The sequence below is a fragment of the Notechis scutatus genome, chromosome Z (assembly GCF_049901735.1).
Source record: "Notechis scutatus isolate UNSWTSFEM ecotype Mainland chromosome Z, rNotScu1.2, whole genome shotgun sequence".
NCBI lineage: Eukaryota > Metazoa > Chordata > Lepidosauria > Squamata > Elapidae > Notechis > Notechis scutatus.
Window position 1 is genome coordinate 19,816,325 of NC_142025.1, and position 19,485 is coordinate 19,835,809.

At 39.7% G+C, this 19,485-nt stretch overlaps 1 protein-coding gene across 1 annotated transcript; it reads right to left on the reverse strand.

The window, feature by feature from the left end:
- Positions 1-9,293: 9,293 nt before the first annotated feature.
- LOC113415001 (BMP and activin membrane-bound inhibitor homolog) lies at positions 9,294-19,192 on the reverse strand. Its single transcript, XM_026672172.2, has 3 exons — positions 18,741-19,192; positions 12,718-13,005; positions 9,294-10,295 (listed from the first exon to the last, which is right to left on the reverse strand). Exons 1-3 carry the CDS (start codon positions 18,814-18,816, stop codon positions 9,877-9,879), a joined length of 783 nt encoding a protein of 260 aa, XP_026527957.1. The 5' UTR covers positions 18,817-19,192; the 3' UTR covers positions 9,294-9,876.
- Between the last annotated feature and the right edge of the window lie 293 nt (positions 19,193-19,485).

Here is a 19,485-nt window from a genome sequence, read left to right on the forward strand (position 1 = left end):
TGTGAGAAAATAGAAAGAAGGTGTGTTGAATATGTTCACCACTTTGAGTTAACTGTAAAAATAATAAAGGCAGGATACAAGCAAACAAACATAATTAAGAATGGAAATTTTTAATGTTATAAAATTAAAAAATTATATATTAAAAAATGTCTTCCTCTACCAACCTAGAGAAGAGAATCTGCATCAAGTTGTCCCTCTAAGAAATCCGTCCAAGGATACCAAAGGCTCATTTAACTGCAGAAGACAGGCAGCTTGTTAATTACTCTAGTATGAATAAGATTATCTGCTGTGGACAGAAGTTCTTGGAAGTAGGATATTTAGTATGTGAATAATTTGTTCCATGCAGCAAAACCACTTGCCCTTCATTTTCAAACTGGATTTGGTCTTCTTTTGCTTGGTTCTATTTTCAATTGCCCCCACCGCCGTCCCTTTTAATGAGTGAATGCATGGATCCCTATTTTTTTTTTAACTTGTAGACAAAGAACAGAAATACTCAGCAAGAATTGCTGATGTGTCTCTTCAGCTTCCTGTTCTCTCTCTCATTATCCTGTATTTACTTTTTCCATGTTGCTTTATAGAAGGATATTCATTTTCATAATTGCCTTGCTATGCCATTTTTCTCCTCTCTTCCATAAATAAACATGCAATATTTCATTTTCCTGAAATGATGCTTAACATTTTTAAGAATCTACTTCCAATTTACTTATGACACAGGTTTGGCCAGATACAGAGCAGGGTGGATATGCCTGTTGAATTATATAATAGCATTGTTATTTAATCTTCTGAAACATCTTACTTCTTCATATGAATTTAACAGATTGATTGATTAAATGTGCATTTTTGTTTATGAATAAAGCAGAAAAAACTTTTCTTGGGAAGTTTTAAAGGAGACATTCTTTCTCTTCCTTTAAAGTTTCTGCTAGCAGATGAGGGCATCCATGGGAGCAGGTCAAAATTGCAAGATGGCAGATGTGAAGATGAGGTTGAAGCTCTGTCCCTGTAGACCATGCAGAACTTCTATCCAGGTAGAACTTCATTCAACATGCTGCACCTGCCATCTTGCTGATTTTGGCCTCTCCATGGACATCTCTGCAGAAAATATTAGATATATTTTAAAAAATTTAATTTGTAATTATTCAGAAATATGTTCTCATTGGTCAAAAATATTTATATAGAAAAAAATGTGGAAAGTTGACATGAACTAAACCAAACTCAATCTACTTGGTGATTAAGTACTGTATATATTTGCTATATATATACTTGATTGGAAGTGATCTCTTGTTAATGAAGTGTGCTGTGATATATTCTTTACAGCCAGCATGAAGCACCTTCATTTGGCCCAGCTAAATTCTTCCATCCACTCTCAGGTATCTTCATTCTTGAAAAGTTCAGTATTGTAGTGCACTGAATTTACTTTTAAAGGATAAAGTTATGTCCGTTCAGGGATTTCCCATAACGGGAAATATAGGAAACCAAAGGCTTCTGATTTCCAAAGCTTGTGTTCGGACCCTACTTGGCTAGTCTATGGATCAGATTAGGTTGAGCTCCAAGTTATCAAATCATGGTCCAACAATATTTTAGATACAGTAGGCATCTTTCTTATCTTCTCTGATTCATAAAAGTGCAATACCACTGCAATAAGACATTTTCTACCAGCCCCTTTAAATGTTAACACTATAGATTTCATTGGGGAAAGTGCCTTCCGGTCAATCCTGACTCCTGATAACTGTATGCAGTTTTCTTAGCAACATTTTCAGAATTAGCTGCTTTTGACTTTGTGTTCTGGTGATAAAGGGTTACCACCATTTGGTTTTGATTCTAAGTCAGGATTAGCACTTGCAGCCTCCCGGTTTCTAGCATAGAGCCCTTAATCCAGTGATTCTTAAACTGGTGATAATTACCCCCAAGAGGTAATGCAGACTTATCATGGGGTTAATGGAACAAGTCATAATTACTTGTCTGCAGTGCACTAACTAGTCTGAGACTTCAGCTGCTGTGCATAACAACAGAAAGTGGGGTAATGATATTATTCAAGAAAGGTGTAATTGGGGTAAATAGTTTAAGTACCATGTTTTTAACTGTATTTTATTTCTCCAGATGTTTATGTAGATTTCTATTCTAAAAACTTAGATCCAGCCTATTAAATGGGGGGGGGGTCTTCATTTCCAGTTTTGAAGCTAGATCAAATACATTTAGTCATTAATATGTAAGCAGTTATGTTTTGATCCTGAATCAGATGAGAAATTAACTCTTGGAATAACCTAATTCTGAAACTATCAGGAAGAAATGCTTTACTGAAATGGTTGAACTAAACAAGGAGCCAATGCTTTAAATTAGTGGTTTTTTAATGATTGTTTTAATATCTTTGAAAAATTGCACACTGAAGTTATCTACCTACGTTTGCATTTTGCAATATACATGACTGAAATATGTACTAATCATATGATACGGCACAGAGACTTTTGCATCCCCAGAAGGTCTTGTAATTCTAGGGTCCTTAAGACCTCTGGTGCTTGAACCAGTACCAATAATTCAATTTTACATTATTATTGATTGATTATGTGCCACCAAGCTCCTTGCAATCACATAGCTTTTCCCTGGTATGACCTTTTGTAATCTGTTCTTTCAGGTCTTACAACGTTCTGAAGCTGTACCTGAGTCCATTCACCTGGTTATCCTCTCCTTCTTTTTTCTTCCACCTTTTACAGCATTAGAGCTTGGGTTTCATAGGGTAGTATAAAGTTAAATGATGGTTAACGTTGCTTATATCTGTATGGGTTCTAGAATGAAAAATTGGAGTATCCAGATGTGAAGAAACAATGAGTCTAGTTTAGTTTAGTTTACTTTATTGCCATTGTACATCATACAACGAACTCAAACACCATCTTCAGTGCACATCATGACCATGAAAATAAACACAAACATACATCCTTCATACTTCACACATTGAACCGAAACCCCCACATTGCACCAACACTGCACTATACAGTAGAATTCAGCAGAGCTACTGCCCTGGGATAGAAGCTGTTTTTCAGCCTATTTGTCCTTGTTTTTATTATTCTGTACCATCTGCCAGATGGTAATAGTTCAAAAAAAGGGTTCCCAGGATGAGATGGATCTTTGAGAATATTTTGAACGTTCTTGAGGCAGCGGGAATTATAAAGCTCTTCCAAAGAGGGAAGAGGGCAACCAATGATCTTCTGGGCAATGACATTAACCCTCTGGAGTGCTTTCCTGTCTGCCACTGTGCAATTGGCAAACCATACAGAGGTGCAGTAAGTTAAAATGCTCTCTATGGTGCAGCGGTAAAAGATCACCAGCAGTTTTTCATCCAGTTGTTGTTTTCTGAGAAGTCTCAGGTAGTATAATTTCTGCTGGGCCCTTTTGACCAGAGGTGCAATGTGAGCACCACAGGTCAGGTCAGGCATTAAGAACTGTGAAATAACTTTTAAAAAATTTTAATGAAATTATTTCACCTGGAAGTATTATTTTGTATTTACAAGGCATCTCTTCCCCCAAATAATGTTTAAAAAGGAATGGAGATTAGAGATTTTTTTTTCTGTGTATTAACATTATAAAAAGTGTAAAGATTCTACAACTCACCTGATCTGATCTTGACACAGGTTTCCTGGTCATGTCATAGAGCAGGGAAATTGCGATACGTCACATGATGCTGCCGTGACGACATGAGTTTGACATCCCTGTCATAGAGGATGCTGATATGCCATACAAACTCATCAGCACAATAAGGTTTTGCATATCAAGTATTGAAAAGCCCATACATTAGTTATGACAGTCACCAAGGATGGTAAAAACAAACAAAAGTCAAGATGGCAGTGAAAATTTATCAACTGAAACTGCCTATTTCTTGTCTTTACTGCACTAATGGTACTCCACTGAACTGCTCCGATTTCTTGCACCATCCATTTGATTATGTGTGGGGGCCTTGGTGCTCTCTGAGCTTGGCTGTTTCCTTGCAGACATTTTATGACCCAACTAGCACTGATATTACCTAGTTGGGTAGATAAGTGTCTGCAAGAAAGTAAGAGAGCACCAAGGACCCACAGTTTTACTCCTTAGCTGTAAATGTTCTCTTCTATTGGCAGTTGTCCGCTTACCTCAGAGAAGTCTTCAGTTTTCAGTTGTGGCGATTATTCTGTAGCAGAGGTATCCATTTATTTATTGATCAAATTTATACACCTCCCATCTTACTGTCTAAAGCAGGGCTGTCAAACTCATGGCCCATGAACCAGTTCAGTCATGCGCTGGCCACGCCCACACCTGATTTAGCGAAGGGGGAAAAGTCACGCTACGTCATGTGATGACAGTGTGATGACGCGAGTTTCACACCCCTGGTCTAAAGGATTTCAGGCAATTTACAATTAAAAATCTATAAAATCCACCTCAAAGCGTACACAAAAGATAAAGTTAAAAAGACAGAGAAAATGCCCCCAAATTCAGCTGCTGCCCCTTTGGCATATTACTATCTTTGTGCACCAATGGGAAGTATATACTGGCTAGTACAACAGGAACAGAGTAATGCACTTTGAAAGATTGAGGCAGGAACTGGATGCTGGCATTATACACCTCTGCTTGTGGAACATGTTTTGGTTCATTAAAAACCCAAGGAGCCTGTGGAGTGACAATAACTCACTGCTGATAGCAATGAAAAATAGCCAATCAAAGTTGCATAAATCTTGGGAAGGGCTCTGGGGAAAAATATACCACTCCACAGATGGTACTAAGGAATGTAACCATTTCAGAGAAAGTTTCCTGCATTGTGTGAAATACATTCAGAGGGGGAAAAGACAACTGACAAGATAGCTGAGCTATTAGCTGCATTGGATGTCTCTTGTTATCCCCAGTATAGATGAGAAAGAGAATTCCACTTCCAATTGCAGGGGCTATATTTAGAGAAAATGTCAAAATGAGTATTCCGATAGCATACCTGCTCTCATTTAGTACATATATACATCCACATGCAGCTTCTATCATTTCATAAGAGAAGACAAATACAGGCAGTCCTCATTTAGCAATCATAACTGGGAACAGCAACTTGGTCATTAAGTAAAGCAACCTCTAAATGCAAACCTCTAAATATAAATCCTTCCATTCCCCACTATCCTTTCAGAGCTGAAGAAGCTTCTTGGATGAGAAGCGAAACGCCTTCAAAGAAACAATAAAGTCCAGTTGCCTCCTGAGAAAGCATCTTTGGGACAACCATGACCTGGATGACTGAGAATCTCCATAGACAATCTCTAAATGAAATTGAAACAGTGCATACTTTAATTTTGTTTGTTTGTTTGTTTGTTTACAGGGCTGATTTCTGAAATTCAATTGGAGAAAACCACTGACTGCTGTTCTTCAACACGAGTTTCAGGACTTGAATGTTGAATTTGCATTGTTTTATAAAAAAAAAAAATTCAAATTATTATCTAATTGTTCTGATCTTGAGTTTGGCTTTCCAGATCGTCAGCTTTAGCCATTTCCTCCTAAACAGCACTTATTTCTAATTTTAGGTATGTAAAATGATTGTAGGGTTTTCAGAGGAGTCTTTTAAACCCATTTTTAGTGGTACACACACTGCATCAGTGACACATCTGCTCTTATACCTCTATCCTCTTTAATTTGTCCTATGAAGGACATTGGATTTGTCCTGAGAAGATACTTCCTTCCTTCCTTTCTCTTTCCTTCCTTCCTTTCTCTTTCTCTCTTTCTTTCCTTCCTTCCTTCCATCCAGTTGGTTTATAGCAGATAGTTAAATACAGTATGTACATCATATACTCTCTCTTTACAATGCCTACACTATTGTAGCATGACTGTCTGTAAACGTTCTCTCTCTTCTTTTTCTGTGTGCTTGCACACTCATATTTTGATCGTAAGTTATCTTGCAATGTTCTATTTTGAATAGCAACCATAAATACTTAAAACAAAATTATACCACTAATAATAATCCCGAAAGATTTATCTAACAAAATGCCTCTCAGTTTACATTTTGAAGAACAAAGCCTTTGTGTTCAATAGCCTGCAAGAAGGGAAGAAAAAAAAACTTGAGCTGTAGTGGGGGGGAAGCTCTCCCCTCTTTGTCCTAAAACAAGGAAAAGCAGAAACTCCACCTTGAAGCTTTCATGCACTGATGCTGATCCTTTACAAGAGAATTAATCTGGACTGAATTTATTGGCTTTGGCAGCTGTAAACACTGGAATACCAAGAGCCAGCAAGCCCCAGATTCGCCACCCAGATAAGTCTGCCCAGAGCCTCAGCTACCAATGGAGGCTGGTTATTTTCAAACTCCCTGCTCAGCTTGTAATCACTCAGTGTTGTATTGGAACCAGATTTACTGGCCCTTTTGAGGAGTGGAACTTTTGTGATTTCCACAGCAGACAGTTGGAATTTCAGAAGGTCAACCCCCCAACACCCTCACCCCACAACACGCACTCACACACACAGGGTAGGGGCTTTTTAGCAGAACCAGTTAGGCAGGAAGGGAAGAGACATGCAGATGCTGAAGAACCTGGCATTAGCAGGCACAACTATTGTTGCTTTGGGAAAGAAAAACACAAAAATGAAAAGAGGTGGAATTGAGAAAGGGACACTAGAAGGCACGCAGTTATGTTCATTTGCAAGGAAGTCCCAAGAAGCTCAATAAGGCAGTAAAAAATATATTTCAAGCTTTTTTGCTGAGATCCCCAGCTCATGGATACGAAAATTCACTCATTTGTACACTCATTTGTATGCGATGTCTAGCATTATTGTCAATTCAGCTTGTTTTAACTTTTGAGGAAATTATATAAGGCTATCCATCTAATTAATTGAACTCCGTGATTATGTCTCATTTTATGCCTTGGATTCAGATAAGAGTCTGTATTTAAGAAAGGATTTGCTCTATACTCTGATTTTTTTTTTTAAACTATTGTAAATCTTGCTCGATCCTTTAGCTTTCCTATGGTAGATTTTTAAATGATTAAAAATCAGCTTTCACACCTGCTGTGGAGCTCTGTGGATGCAGTTATTATCCAAACCACATAATTGGCTGTTTTTCAAGGCCAATGAAAAGCCAGGGAAGCATACAGGTATTTCCCACTCATCTCTTTTTCATATTGTGATGCAGTTCTTGTGCGTAACCACATAGCTTTTTCAAGCTTCTCTCGTTCTGTGCAGAAACAGGCATCTAAAGATGGACCATTAGCTCCTGTAAGAGATCCCTGAAGGGCTCGGGCAAAAATCTGATGATGGGAACAATTGCCTAAGATCTGGAAATCTGTGACACCAACAATGCAAACTTTTTGGAACCATTTTTTTTAATTTCCAAAAACATTTAAAATTACTAATGTTGCCATTATGTACTCTGGGATTTTAATAGGTTGAATTGCCTCATTTTAATAATTTATGTTGATTTTACCCATGCCTTTGTATGCCGCCTTTCTTTTAAATGAAATATATTTTAGGCATATATACTAAATAAAGTAAAATAAAAATAAAAATCCACCTCTAGTTCCAATTATTTGCTCTGCGGCTGGCAGTTCTGCTCCATAAGAGGAATAGAAGCAAACTAAAATGATGAAGGCAAAGACATCACCATACAAACTGCCGCCATTACCTGCCTGGGGCATCTAAGTATGTAAGCAATGGTATTTGAATTGTCTACACATTTAATGATGCTCCTCCCCTCATTTTCCCATGTGCCCTTAATGGAGATGGGAAATCTGCAGCCTTCCAAATGTTGCTAAAGTGGGGCTCCCAACAGTTCTTATTGCTCAGCCAAGGAAACATCAAATTATCCATTCTTATGGTTGAAAACCTCCCACAGCTAATTACAGAGCTTTCTCTACATCATCGGTGTCAAATTCAAGGCCTGCTGCCCATATCTGCCCCATGGGGAGTTTAGATCTGGACCATGAGGCCACGTGAAAATAGCGGAAGGACCAGCCCACGGAGCCTGGGGGGGGGGGGCATGTACCCATTGTCAGCCACAATGGCCTCCTGAAGCCCTCTGCCAGTGAAAATGGCCCTTGGTCCCCCCTGAAGTCAGAGATAACCCTGATGCGACCATCAATGAAATCGAGTTTGACACCCCTGTTTCCAGACTACACAGTCAAACAATGTTCCAAAAGGCATCCTATTTGATATTGTTTTCTACTGGTATCGTTGCTAATGATGAACTGCACAGAAAGAAAGACTAGCAAGTTTGCAATCCTATCCCGGCTTATCTAAAAGGAAAAGCCGCTGAAATAGATGGCAAAGCCTGCTCGACTTAGAGCAAGAGATCCACCCGAGGCTAGGCAGATCACATAATTTGTTCTCTTCTGCCAAAAGCAAAGTACTGTTTTTTGATTCACTTTTACCTGTAAACATAGTCAGACCATAAAAACCAGGTTGTATTGTGTGTCATAAAACCAAGCAATAAAACTGTTCCAAGATACAATTGGGAGCAATTATCTCTTGTTCTAGGGTACAAAAAATCCATGAACAAGGCTAATTTTCTTTCTGACTTAAAGACTTTTTTATACATCAGAATAAGGCTTGACTGATGGTTTGCAGGCCAGATCCTGCCATAGCAATGCATTTAATTAGTGTTCTTGCATTACAGTAATTTTGTCATTGTAGTCTGGAAAGAAGGAATCCTGCTCATCTGTCTCTGAAAAATCCTTATTTCAGTTTTGGCCCATCATTCATCCAAGAAAGATTATTTTTAGTCTCATATCGTGCAGCAGCTAGGTTCACACAAACATTTTAATGTAAAATGCAGTCTGTGTTATGCAGTCTGTGATTCGGCATGCTATGCAAACTAGGTTATGTTATTTAGGCACTTGAAAAGAGCAGTTGAGCTACCCAAAGTATTTCATGGTTGTCTGTGTCACTGTACAGACATGTATGTGTGTATGTATAGGGAGAACCTGTATTGGCTTAGTCTTGATCTTACCACACAAGTTACTCTTTAACCATAGTTATATTGTAAACTCATACTAACTACAAGCATTTTTCCAATATCCATTAACCTTTCCTGACAAGCAATGCCAAAGGTCCAAGAGTGTTCAATACCCTGGATTTTCTTTTTCTTTTTTTCTGGAAAGTAAGAGTCTATGCAATTTAATCAAAATATTCTGTCCTAAAAATCTAGGAATGATATCTCTTCAACATTAGAATGTGCATTCAGCATGATGCAGAAAATGTAATATTTATCTTCCAAACTATGCCCCCCTTCTACACATAGTAGAATAGAATGAATTCATCCATCTTTATAGCCAGAAAATCAGTCACTGATTTTCTGGCTATAAGAAGAAAATTGATCGTTCGAAAAACAGGATCCACGTTAATTTATGTGGGCTTAACAAGTCAAATAGTTGAGTTTACCATCCACAAAGATGAATGGAAAATCTATATAGAAACTGTAGACTCAGGGGCCTGTTCTTCAGTGCAATAGTTTATCCGCAATACTACAAAATAAGTTTCAGACAAAATATATATCTATATATTTGTGTGTGTTTTTAAAAAATCTTTACATCAGAATGTGCATAACATTTAATAGTATAATTACTCCCCCATTTCCCTACAGTTCAGACAACTCTGGTAACAGCATGTACAACTTCTCAGATTGGCTTTCATAATTTTAAAACAAAGACTACATCAAGTGTATTTACTCTGTGCAAATAAGAGATATCTTTTTTGGAATCCTTCAGAAGACAAAATCCAATGTTCCATCTGCAAAGGTTCTTTTTTTTTTTTTTGGACTAATGACTGTAGGCTTCTCTCTCACTCCCATATAAAGTGCTCCTGTCCAGCAGAACCCAACAGCCTTTAAAAAAAAAATCCTAGCAATTTTAAGGACAAAATTTATATATAAAGCAAAATATATATAAAGCAAAAAAGAAGTGATCACACAAATTCCAGCTTTCCATGCCCTCCGTACATGCCCCAGTGGACTAGTGAAAGTATTCTGTCATTACTGAGATCCGGCTGTCGCATCTTCTCACAGGTCATGCAACAGTTCTCAAGACCTGTGACGGGCACCATGCATTCCAAGTCTAGCTTAGCCATTTGTCCTTTTTTGGAATGATGTCCATGGAAGCTGTAGTGCAACCGCGAGAGCATCTGTTGCCGCTGGTCTTGCAGTTGCTTATTTTCACTTCTGAGCATGCGCAATGCGAGCATGATGAGAAGCACCAAGATCAGTCCACCTGCGATGGGGACAGCAATGACAGCAGCCCTGAACCACAATTCTTTTGAAGAGGTAAGTTCCTGAACTTTAGTGAGGAGGTTTCGGCTGTTGTCGTGTTGGTATCTGCTCCCTTGTCCTGCAAAGAAAGAAGGGGGTGAGGGGTGGAGAGAAGAAGCCACAATGCTAAATATTCTAGAAAAATGCCATCATTACTCCCCATCATTTGAAATCATAGGTATTAAAGGAGATCCTTGATTTTTTATAGTAATGGAGACAACACACTACCAGCCTCAAGTTGTAAAGCAAATCATTATAAGACCTATTGTTCTCAAGCCAGAAGTAAATCATAAAAGAAGAATCATAAAACTGTGATTTGTTGTCATAGAAATAGTTAGTTTATATTATTATGAGCCGTCGTGGCTCATAATGTGGCTCATAATGTGGCGCAATGGTTAGTGTGCGGCACTGCAGGCTACTTCTGTTGAATGCCTGTCTCGAATCTCACCAGGCTCAAGGTTGACTCAGCCTTCTATCCTTCCTGAAGTGGGTAAAATGAGGGCCCAAGATTGTTGGGCGCAAGAGGCTGACTCTGTAAACCACTTAGAGAGGGCAGTAAAGCACTGTGAAACATATATAAGTCTAAGTGCTATTGCTATTATGGAAAAGTAAAAAGTTGAAGTTTGATGTTAATGCTTTATTTCTATTGCAACAGAGGGAGTCAGAAATCAATTGTTGTTTTTTTTCTTTTCTACCTCCCCTCCTCACTTTTTCTTTCTCCTTTTCCTTCCCAGAGTTTCCTATTTGCTTTTGTATTTTTGTATTTTATTCTATAATCTAATAAAATGTTTAAAGATTGGGGGAGGTCATAAACTGCAGTCCCATGAGCAAATGGGCCAGGTGTGAAAGAAATGATGTCACGTGACCTGAGGGACCTCATAACTGGTATGTACTGTGTCCATCATAACTCAAGGACTACCTTTAAAGGTTTCCCTTTATAATTTGAGTACTTATTGTATGGCTCCAGAAACACTAGAGAAGGATGCTGCATCCCAGGTTGTCCTATTTGAACAACAATGTACCACAGTAAGTAGAAGTATGGTAAATTGGAAGGAGAGGAAGATTTCCATCTTCTCAATAAAATACCTTACTGAAATGCAAGCAAATTATGTACCTAAAACAAATGTGCACATTAGAGATGCAATAACTAGCTGAAGCAACTTGCTGTCTTTCTGCATAAGCAAGAATCCCAACATAGTTTAATGAGTCTGCACAAGTCACTGTCTCAGCCTGATTTGATTAGAATGATAAATTAAATGTGAAATGGTTTGCAAATTAAGAAAGCTTTAGATCCGCATTTTAGAAGAACTCCACATCTTTAACTATAAATAATTACATACAGCGTAAAAGCACAAAAGGAATTGTGCATTATTTGTTTGGAGCTTATAGAGAAGTGTTATAGTAGTTATTAAATTTTATTTTCTGTAAACCAGAAATGCAGAAATGCAGATTTGTGTCTCTTCAAAATTAGAAGGTTCAGCATTGTCCTAATTAAATTAAGCTTTTGCTTTATCAGCCCAAAGACAACCCTATGGTTGTTAAGATTTTTTTAAAAACAAAAATGACAGTTTATATATGGTTTATGGAGTTCAGGATTGAAATAAAATTAAAGTAGATCTAAACATCACAGAGAATATCTACAATATGTAGTTCCTAAGTCAAGACACCAACTTGATAGCAGATGATCAAAATAATAAAAAATCTCACAATTTATAGTTAACAAGAAACAAAAAGCTTCTAGATTTTGCTGCACTCAACAGCTTTTAACATAGCTGCAATGTTCAATTCAACCACGCATTTTAGTTTGTGACTTCCTTCATGATATAAATTAAAGAAATATAACCCATATGAAAATCCAAAACATTTAGAGAATAGAATATGCAATTGAGGAAAATAATCACTAAATTTAAAACCATTCAGAAGCATCATTGAGGACTGCAGTTCAACGAATGTACATTCTTCCATTAATCAAATATCAATGTTGATGCTGGGGATACAGCATCAATTAAATGGATATCCCAGAGGCTATGAGACACTGAACTTCCTCAATCTGCAAAGCAGCAACAGAGTTGTACCAGAAGGTTTGTTAGGTGAAAAGAATTATTTCTGTATTATTAAATTCTTTCAGTTATGTTTTCCTATCTCTGTTTCAGCACTGATTAGTACAAGGAACTGAACTTCGTTATTACATTTTTTGTTATTTCCTTTTCATTCACATGTACACACTGTAGTCTAATAGTATATTTTATTCAGTCTAGATAGAATGTACCAGTTATGATGAAAACAAGCACTCCACCCAAGACATGGATCCTGTGGCAACATGCCAGGTGAGATACAAATAAAAAAGCAAGCTTTGTGTCTAATGCAAATGCAGATGTAAAAGCTTTTTGGCAAAGGTTTTCCTGCCACATGCTTCCTTCTCCACTTTGCTTAAGCCTAAAATCATTAGTCGGCTAACAAGATCTTATCTGTTGTCAATACAGATTAAGAATGTGACTTACCCAATGGATCACCTCTGGAAGTAGACAGAACATCGTAGAGGCCTCTGTAATTGCACATATCCTCATGACAACACTCCAACGTGGGTATGGCAATGCCAGAGTGGTTTTGGGCTATGTTAACTTGACAAATATCCAGGGTGCTTGCCAAGGAGTCCAAGCAACCATGAGTCAGTGGAGAATGGCTGTTTTGTGGGTCAAGCAATCTAGAGAAGCAAGCACTGAGCTCTGATTTGCACATATAGCCTGTTGCAACACAATGTGCAGCATCACAGTAGCATCTGATTTCACCTGTTACAAAATAAAAAGCAAAGCTCATTAGCTACCAGATATTCAGAAGTACTTGCTTTTTTTTTATAAAAGTCTTTGCCAAGGACTGAGACATTTATTGCATTCAAAAAAGAAATGTTAAGAAAAGTGTATGGGCAACAGAATACTGATAAGTTTATTATGACTGATAGATTATTATGAGCCATCAATCCTAGGGCCACATAATGATGGATCTGTACCTAACCAATTGTTTCAAGTCTGCCAAGGTGAAAGTAGCATAACTATCCTCTTTGAAACATTTATGGGTCAAAATTTATACCAGCATGGTATTTTCCATGATGCATTGATCTACAGTTCTCAGAATTCTTGGTCAACAAAATTAATAGTTCTGAGAGTTGTAGTCTCAGAGCAACTCGAGGGAAACACTTGTCTTATGTGGTATGAGCAGGATGCTAGAACTTCAAGATACCATAATTGGAATGTCAGATTTCAGTTTTTCTAGTAAATAAGCCATTTATTATTGGCACACAAGCATGGATTAATGAGGCTCAACTATTACACTATCTGCTAACATCTGCCAAGTATTTGAGGCTTTCCTAGGGAATTCCATGGAAAATAAACTGATATATAATGTAAAGTATAATGTACAAATACTAGACAAAGTATGAAGAAGCGGGGTATATTTATAATATTTGCTATTTCCAAACTATAGAATCTGTGTCTTGACCAATCAATCAAACAATGGGACAAAGAACTAGATACAAAAAGTGCTGGAATAATGAGGGGTTGTATGAAAGAGTTTCTAATAGCACTAGAAACATCCACATATACTCCAGTTATTGAATGGACACCAGTAGCAGCTTAAGTTCTTATGGCTGTTACATATAAAGGCCAAGTTACTTATAGTATGCTTTACAAAACAGATTCTCCTGGTCAAAATCTGTTAAGTAGGCCATTTATTCAAGTATTTCTGTCTGAGCATAGGATTGCACTCCCTTGCCTTCTTATTATTTATATTACTTTTCTTTTTTTTTTTTTTAATAAAGTTTTATTTGGGTTTTCACACATACAAAATACAAGCAAAACATCTTTTTTGAAAATAGCATGGTCCCAGGTTGAACTTCTTTATACAGACACAAAACTCAATTTCATGCTTCTTTTTGTGTTCTATTCCATATCTATATTACTTTTCTATAATGGCAGTTGCTCATAGCATCCAGCATTAATTCTAAGATCCATTAGGTTAATTCTAAGGTTGATAAAATAGACAGTATTTAAGTACTGAAGGCACCATGCTAGAAGACTGTACTTCCACCTTAAGCATGAAAACCAGCTGGTGATTTTGGGTCAGTCACTTTTTCTTAACCCAACCCTCATCACAGGGTTATTGTGGGGAAAACAGGAAAAGGAAGAAAAATATTAGGTATGTTCTCCACCTTGATTATTTATAAAAATAACAAAGGTGGGATAAAAAATTATATACACACAATGGACATTGCATTCTTCATAACTATCAATATATAACACATGAAAAAAATTATAAAACAGAGAAAAATCTACAATCATCCTAACTGACAGCTCTGTCACTAAAAAGATATTGAGAAATTCATCTATGAGACAAAAAGAGAAGCATTAGGTTCAGCACATAATCTTTTTTTCAAAAAGTCATTCCTCATGTAGAAGTGCTTTTTTCTCCATTTTAAAACAGGAAATTTTGTTTACAAGTGTAGTTTCCACTTGCCAAAATCAACTTCTTTCGATGGAAGGAAGGATGCAATGGTAAAATTAAACTTTCCTCTACCACTACCAGCTTTTCATTCACTCAATCCATCATGTGGTCAAAGAAGGTAAACACTTAACCTGAAAACCCTCTGCTCTTGGACTAAAAGAAAAATGCACAGGAAACCACAAAGATTTATTATAAAGGAAGTTAAAAAAAAGTTCCCTTCATAAAAACATCTTCATTTCACAGTCTTCAAAAATGAGATTCATTTTATTACACACAGAAACATTACTCTTTTTAAAAATATTTTAGTTTAAATCTGAAAAAGAAGTATGAAAGTTAGAAAAAAAACTGGGCTATTCTCAACTTTCAGAAATTATCACCATTGAAAGAACTATATTTTTCTTAATCTTTTTTAAAATCAACCATGAAGACATCCAATACATTTAAAAAAAATAAGGATTTAGAATTCTATTTTCCAAAGCAATTAAGAGATTACAATGCACACATCCATGCACATCTTACTAAAGAGAAAATACACCAGCAGACTTATTTTTTTAGGAGGAGATGTAGTCCATTGCATTATGTGTATCTTTGTGTATCATGCTCTGAAGTCTCTGCCTGTTGAATTCATGAAGTTCAAAAACTTACAACTAGCATTTGGAGAGCTATTTTGACAGAAAACATTTCACCTCTCCTTTGCCTGGAAATTGGTAAGCAAAACAAACATTAAGATTCTTCACCCAAATGGATAACTGTAATAAGAAAAAAATAGAAAATAAAAATGGAAGGTTGTATACAATGTGGGTAGTAATTAAAATTTATCAGATCTTATTCCTGATGTTCTGATGCTAAAATCCAGTTTTCTTATACTTATGTAGATTTTTCTCTTTTTCTCAAAGGCCTGTTTTTGCATTCTCTTACACTGTCAATCCATGGATATATATAAAAACCCTTAAGAGTGAAATTGCATAAATGCCCGCTCCCATAAAGCTGTCTCAGGAAGTAACATGAAAAGGAATCAAACCATAAGACCCTGTTTCTGTTTAATAGTTTATATGACCCACTTTGAAAATCTTATCTTTTCTCTGACCCAAGACTTGATCATAAACAAAATTTGATACAGCAGTCATCAAGTTATTACAGTTTCCATTTTAATTTGACTTAGATTTCCACATTTGACTTTTTAAAAAAAATCTTTTCAATGGAAAAGAGCAGAGATTTTGTAATATTGTATTTGGGGTGGGTGGGAGAGAGAGATAGTTATTTCTGTCAATTCATAAAGATTCTTTCTGAACTATGCAAAAGGCCAGAGAGAGTATTTGGTATTTTCAAACAGTGAACAATGCCCTTTCTGTTCACCTCTTCTTTCTTGTTACTGTATATAGCTATTAAAGGAAAACGTCTGCTTTTAGTCAAGGTGGCTTCAGGAGAGACTGCAGGCTTCTCTTAAAGCGTTTGAAGTCGACAGCAGCCAGAAGTCTGTGATGCCCTAATTATATCATTATCAGGCACATAGTTTCAGTATCTGCAACTGTACATTATTCCCAGTCACTCCCTTCTTAGTCCCTCTTTGATGGGTCCCTCCGCTGGCTTCAAGGGCTGTTATTTGGGGTTAATTACACCCTTCTTTCCAAAATAAATAAATACTATAGCACATCAACCCTGTGCTTGCTTATCCTTTAACCTCCTCTCCATGAAACATGGCAATTATGGGAAACGTCAACTTTCCCATTCTCTCCTCTTTCCTGCTTGAACAGTGCCTTTTATTTCTAAAAAGGGAGGAGGAAAAAAATAAGTTTTTAAATAAAAGACTATTGTAGGAACACCCCAAAAGTCTGAACTTTTACATTGTCTGAGAAACAATTTACCCTTAAATGCTACCAGCCTCACAAAATCGCTGAGTGGTGTGCAGTTAATTTATTCCAAGCTAAGCCTCTGGCTAGCCAACATGAAGGAAACTGGTAAGGGATGTCAGTCTGGAAAAGACTGGTTCTGCACATTAAATTGCTTCATGGTTGTGCCATAAACAACCATTTATGACATAAATCCTTGGCAGGCAGGTTTCCCCCTAAGCCAAAACAAAGCAAATTATATTTGACTACAAACTTGAATCTAGATTATTTTTAAACTTGAATCTAGATTATTTTTAAATGGATCTGTCCCTTCACTCTCCCCCCCCCCTCCAGGGAAGCCATGAAAGAGAAAAGGGTGCAGGATTCTGCCTTCTGGCCAGTTCCTCCAAGGACAGGAATCTCCTGCTCAGCTTGCTTTGGGAGGTTGAAATGGGTGAGAAAGAGAATGAGCCTCTCAGCTCCAAACAGCCCGGCTAAAAAAAAGTTCCGAAGCACACTAAGATGGCCTAAGCAAAACATTTTGACAACAGCTTGCCCCGAGGGTTGCTTCGCATCACTGGAGCCGGGGGCTAGGAGGGAGGAAGCCACGCGGGAGGCGGAGAAGGAGCGCAGGAAATCCAAGCCCCGCCACCACTTCCAAGAACAGGCGAGCTTGTTCTGGCCTGCGCGCCTCGGCCCGGCAAGAAACCCGACACCCTCACAAAGCTTTGGCAACGCTCTTCAAAGGCCGCGCTTGGGCCCAGCACATGCAGCTCGCCAGCCGGGGAGGGAGAGGCCGAACAAGAGAGGCCAGGCCGGCCAAGGGGAGGGGAACCGCCCCGGGGAAATGGCGAGGCTTGACGGCTGGCGGGATGCTACTGGGCTTACCCGCTGGCAACCCCGCCTGGCCCGGCAGGAGCCACTGAAGGGCGACAACGCACAACGCAGACCCTTCCCTAAGGCCCTTCTCCACAGCGACCCCTCGCTCCCCAAAGGGTTTGGCTTGCGAAGGGGAGAAGAGGGAGACCGCCCCCTTCGGATCTTCCCTTCCTCGGAGTTTTCAAGTAGCCGTACTACTCCGCCCGCCACTGTTCAGGAAGCCCGGCTGCATTCGCCAAGTCCCGCTAGGCAGGCGGCAGTTCTGCGGCCTTGGAGAATCCCGAACTAGCTACAGGGTTGTGAGCTTCGTCCCATGCATCCTTGAGAGCAAGTCCTGTTGCGATTGGAAGGTAAGGCCGCTGCCTTGGAAGCTCTTGGATAACATTGAGTCCCCCCAAGGTTGGACAGGTCTACACAGGTGGCAAGATCTTCCCGGACTTTAATCACAACTCAGAACCGGAGGTGCGGGTTAAGCCTGATTTCAGATCCTCGGGGCTACTCTTCCTCTGCCCCCAAGGCGCCCCACAACTTAGCGTAGCCAGTTTCTCAGGGTCTTTGATCATGGGAAGAAGGCATTCCCGTACTCAAAACGCCGCTACCTCCCCAGTCAGCTCCCCTGCGATCTTCCCCGCCGCTTTTCAAAGTTCTCCCGTGGAAGCGACAATCGGGTTTAGAGTTGCCCAGAGGCAACCTCATCCTAAACCCTCGCTGTCCATTTTCTTTTCTCTCTGGGGGTTGCCCTAGGTCCGAGCGCCTTTCGCAGAATTGCCGCTTGAGAGAGAAAAGTACCTGTCATGCGGGCGCGAGCAGAAGGGTCGAAAATCCCCAATTTTGGGCAAGTTGGTTGGACGAAGGCGCCACTGCTTTGGCACGCAGGACCGTGGTTACCTTCACTCTGCACAATTAGTCCAATTGTCAGGCTTTACACCGCGCACCAAAAATATATAAGAGCCACACCAACTGCGTTCCAACCATGCAAAAACTCTTTTAACTTTAAAACAAGTTGGGCATGGTAGGAATGCAGACTCTACCCTGGACGCGATTCACTCACTGGTCAGCGAGCGATGGATCGCTCCTAAAGAGGGAACGGTGCCTCGGCCCCCTGCCACCCACTTCTCTCATCAGCGCCCACCCCGCAAGCGCGCTTCTTTCCAGATTTTTCCCAGTTCTTTTCGCTCCAAAAAGGGCCCTGCCACGGACCCTCCGCGCTCCGAACCTTGACCCAGACTAGGGGAAAGAGGCATCTTCAGCCCCGCGCGATCGGGGGAGCTTCCCTTGGATGCCTCGCCCTTCCGAAGCGCTCCGGCGCTGAAGCTCACCTTTGGTCAATAGGATGGCCATGGCGCAAAGCTCCAGTTGTAGCCAGATGAAGAAGAAACTGGAGTGACGCTCCATTGAAGACCCCCCTGCTTGGCTTTCTTTGCCGCCGGATGTCCCGAAATCGCTTCACCTTGCGACACTGCAAGGAAGGGCTCCGATCGGGCAAAGCATCGACCCTCCCGGAGAACGAACCGTCTGCCCGCGTCGGGCCGTCCTCCAGTCCCAGATCCCAGCAGGGCCCGCCGTCCCTCGAAACGCCACGACTGGCGAGGGAGCTCCTTCAGCTGCAATCACGCTGGGCGCGCGGAGAACCGATCCCACACGGCCACTGCAGCGCTCTGCCCCGCGCAGACCTTGTTCCTCGCCGCTTTCTTAAAGCCAGTGCGCAGGGCAAGACGGTACTACGTCCCCACTCACCCTTACGCCCGAATCTTGCTCTGTAAATAATGGGGCCGCCCCGCCGCCTGACCCCACCTCGGTCCGCCCCTCGGTCCGCCCACAGCCATTGTCGTAGGCGGGGCCGAAGTGGCGCTCAAACTAGCGGAGCTTAGCGATCGAAGGGTTGGAAAGTTGGCCCTGGAAGATGGTTCGTTGCCGCTCACTTTCTCCTGTGTTTTTAGGGTCGGAATTAAACGTGCAAATGGGCAGCGATGTTTAGTGTGTCGAACGGCTGGGCTGTGGGAAATGCTCGCTCTGTCCTTTTTCTCGTTTGCATTGTTTTTTATCTTTCCGTTGGTTAACTTT

Bases quoted from the DNA above. Each gene is read 5' to 3' on its own strand.
- LOC113415001 (XM_026672172.2), bottom strand. From the start codon at position 18,816: ATGGAGCGTCACTCCAGTTTCTTCTTCATCTGGCTACAACTGGAGCTT. The intron at 13,006-18,740 runs GTGAGCTTCAGC...ATTTTGTAACAG, and splicing joins GGCCATCCTATTGACCAAAG to GTGAAATCAGATGCTACTGT. The intron at 10,296-12,717 runs GTAAGTCACATT...CTTTCTTTGCAG, and splicing joins TTCCAGAGGTGATCCATTGG to GACAAGGGAGCAGATACCAA.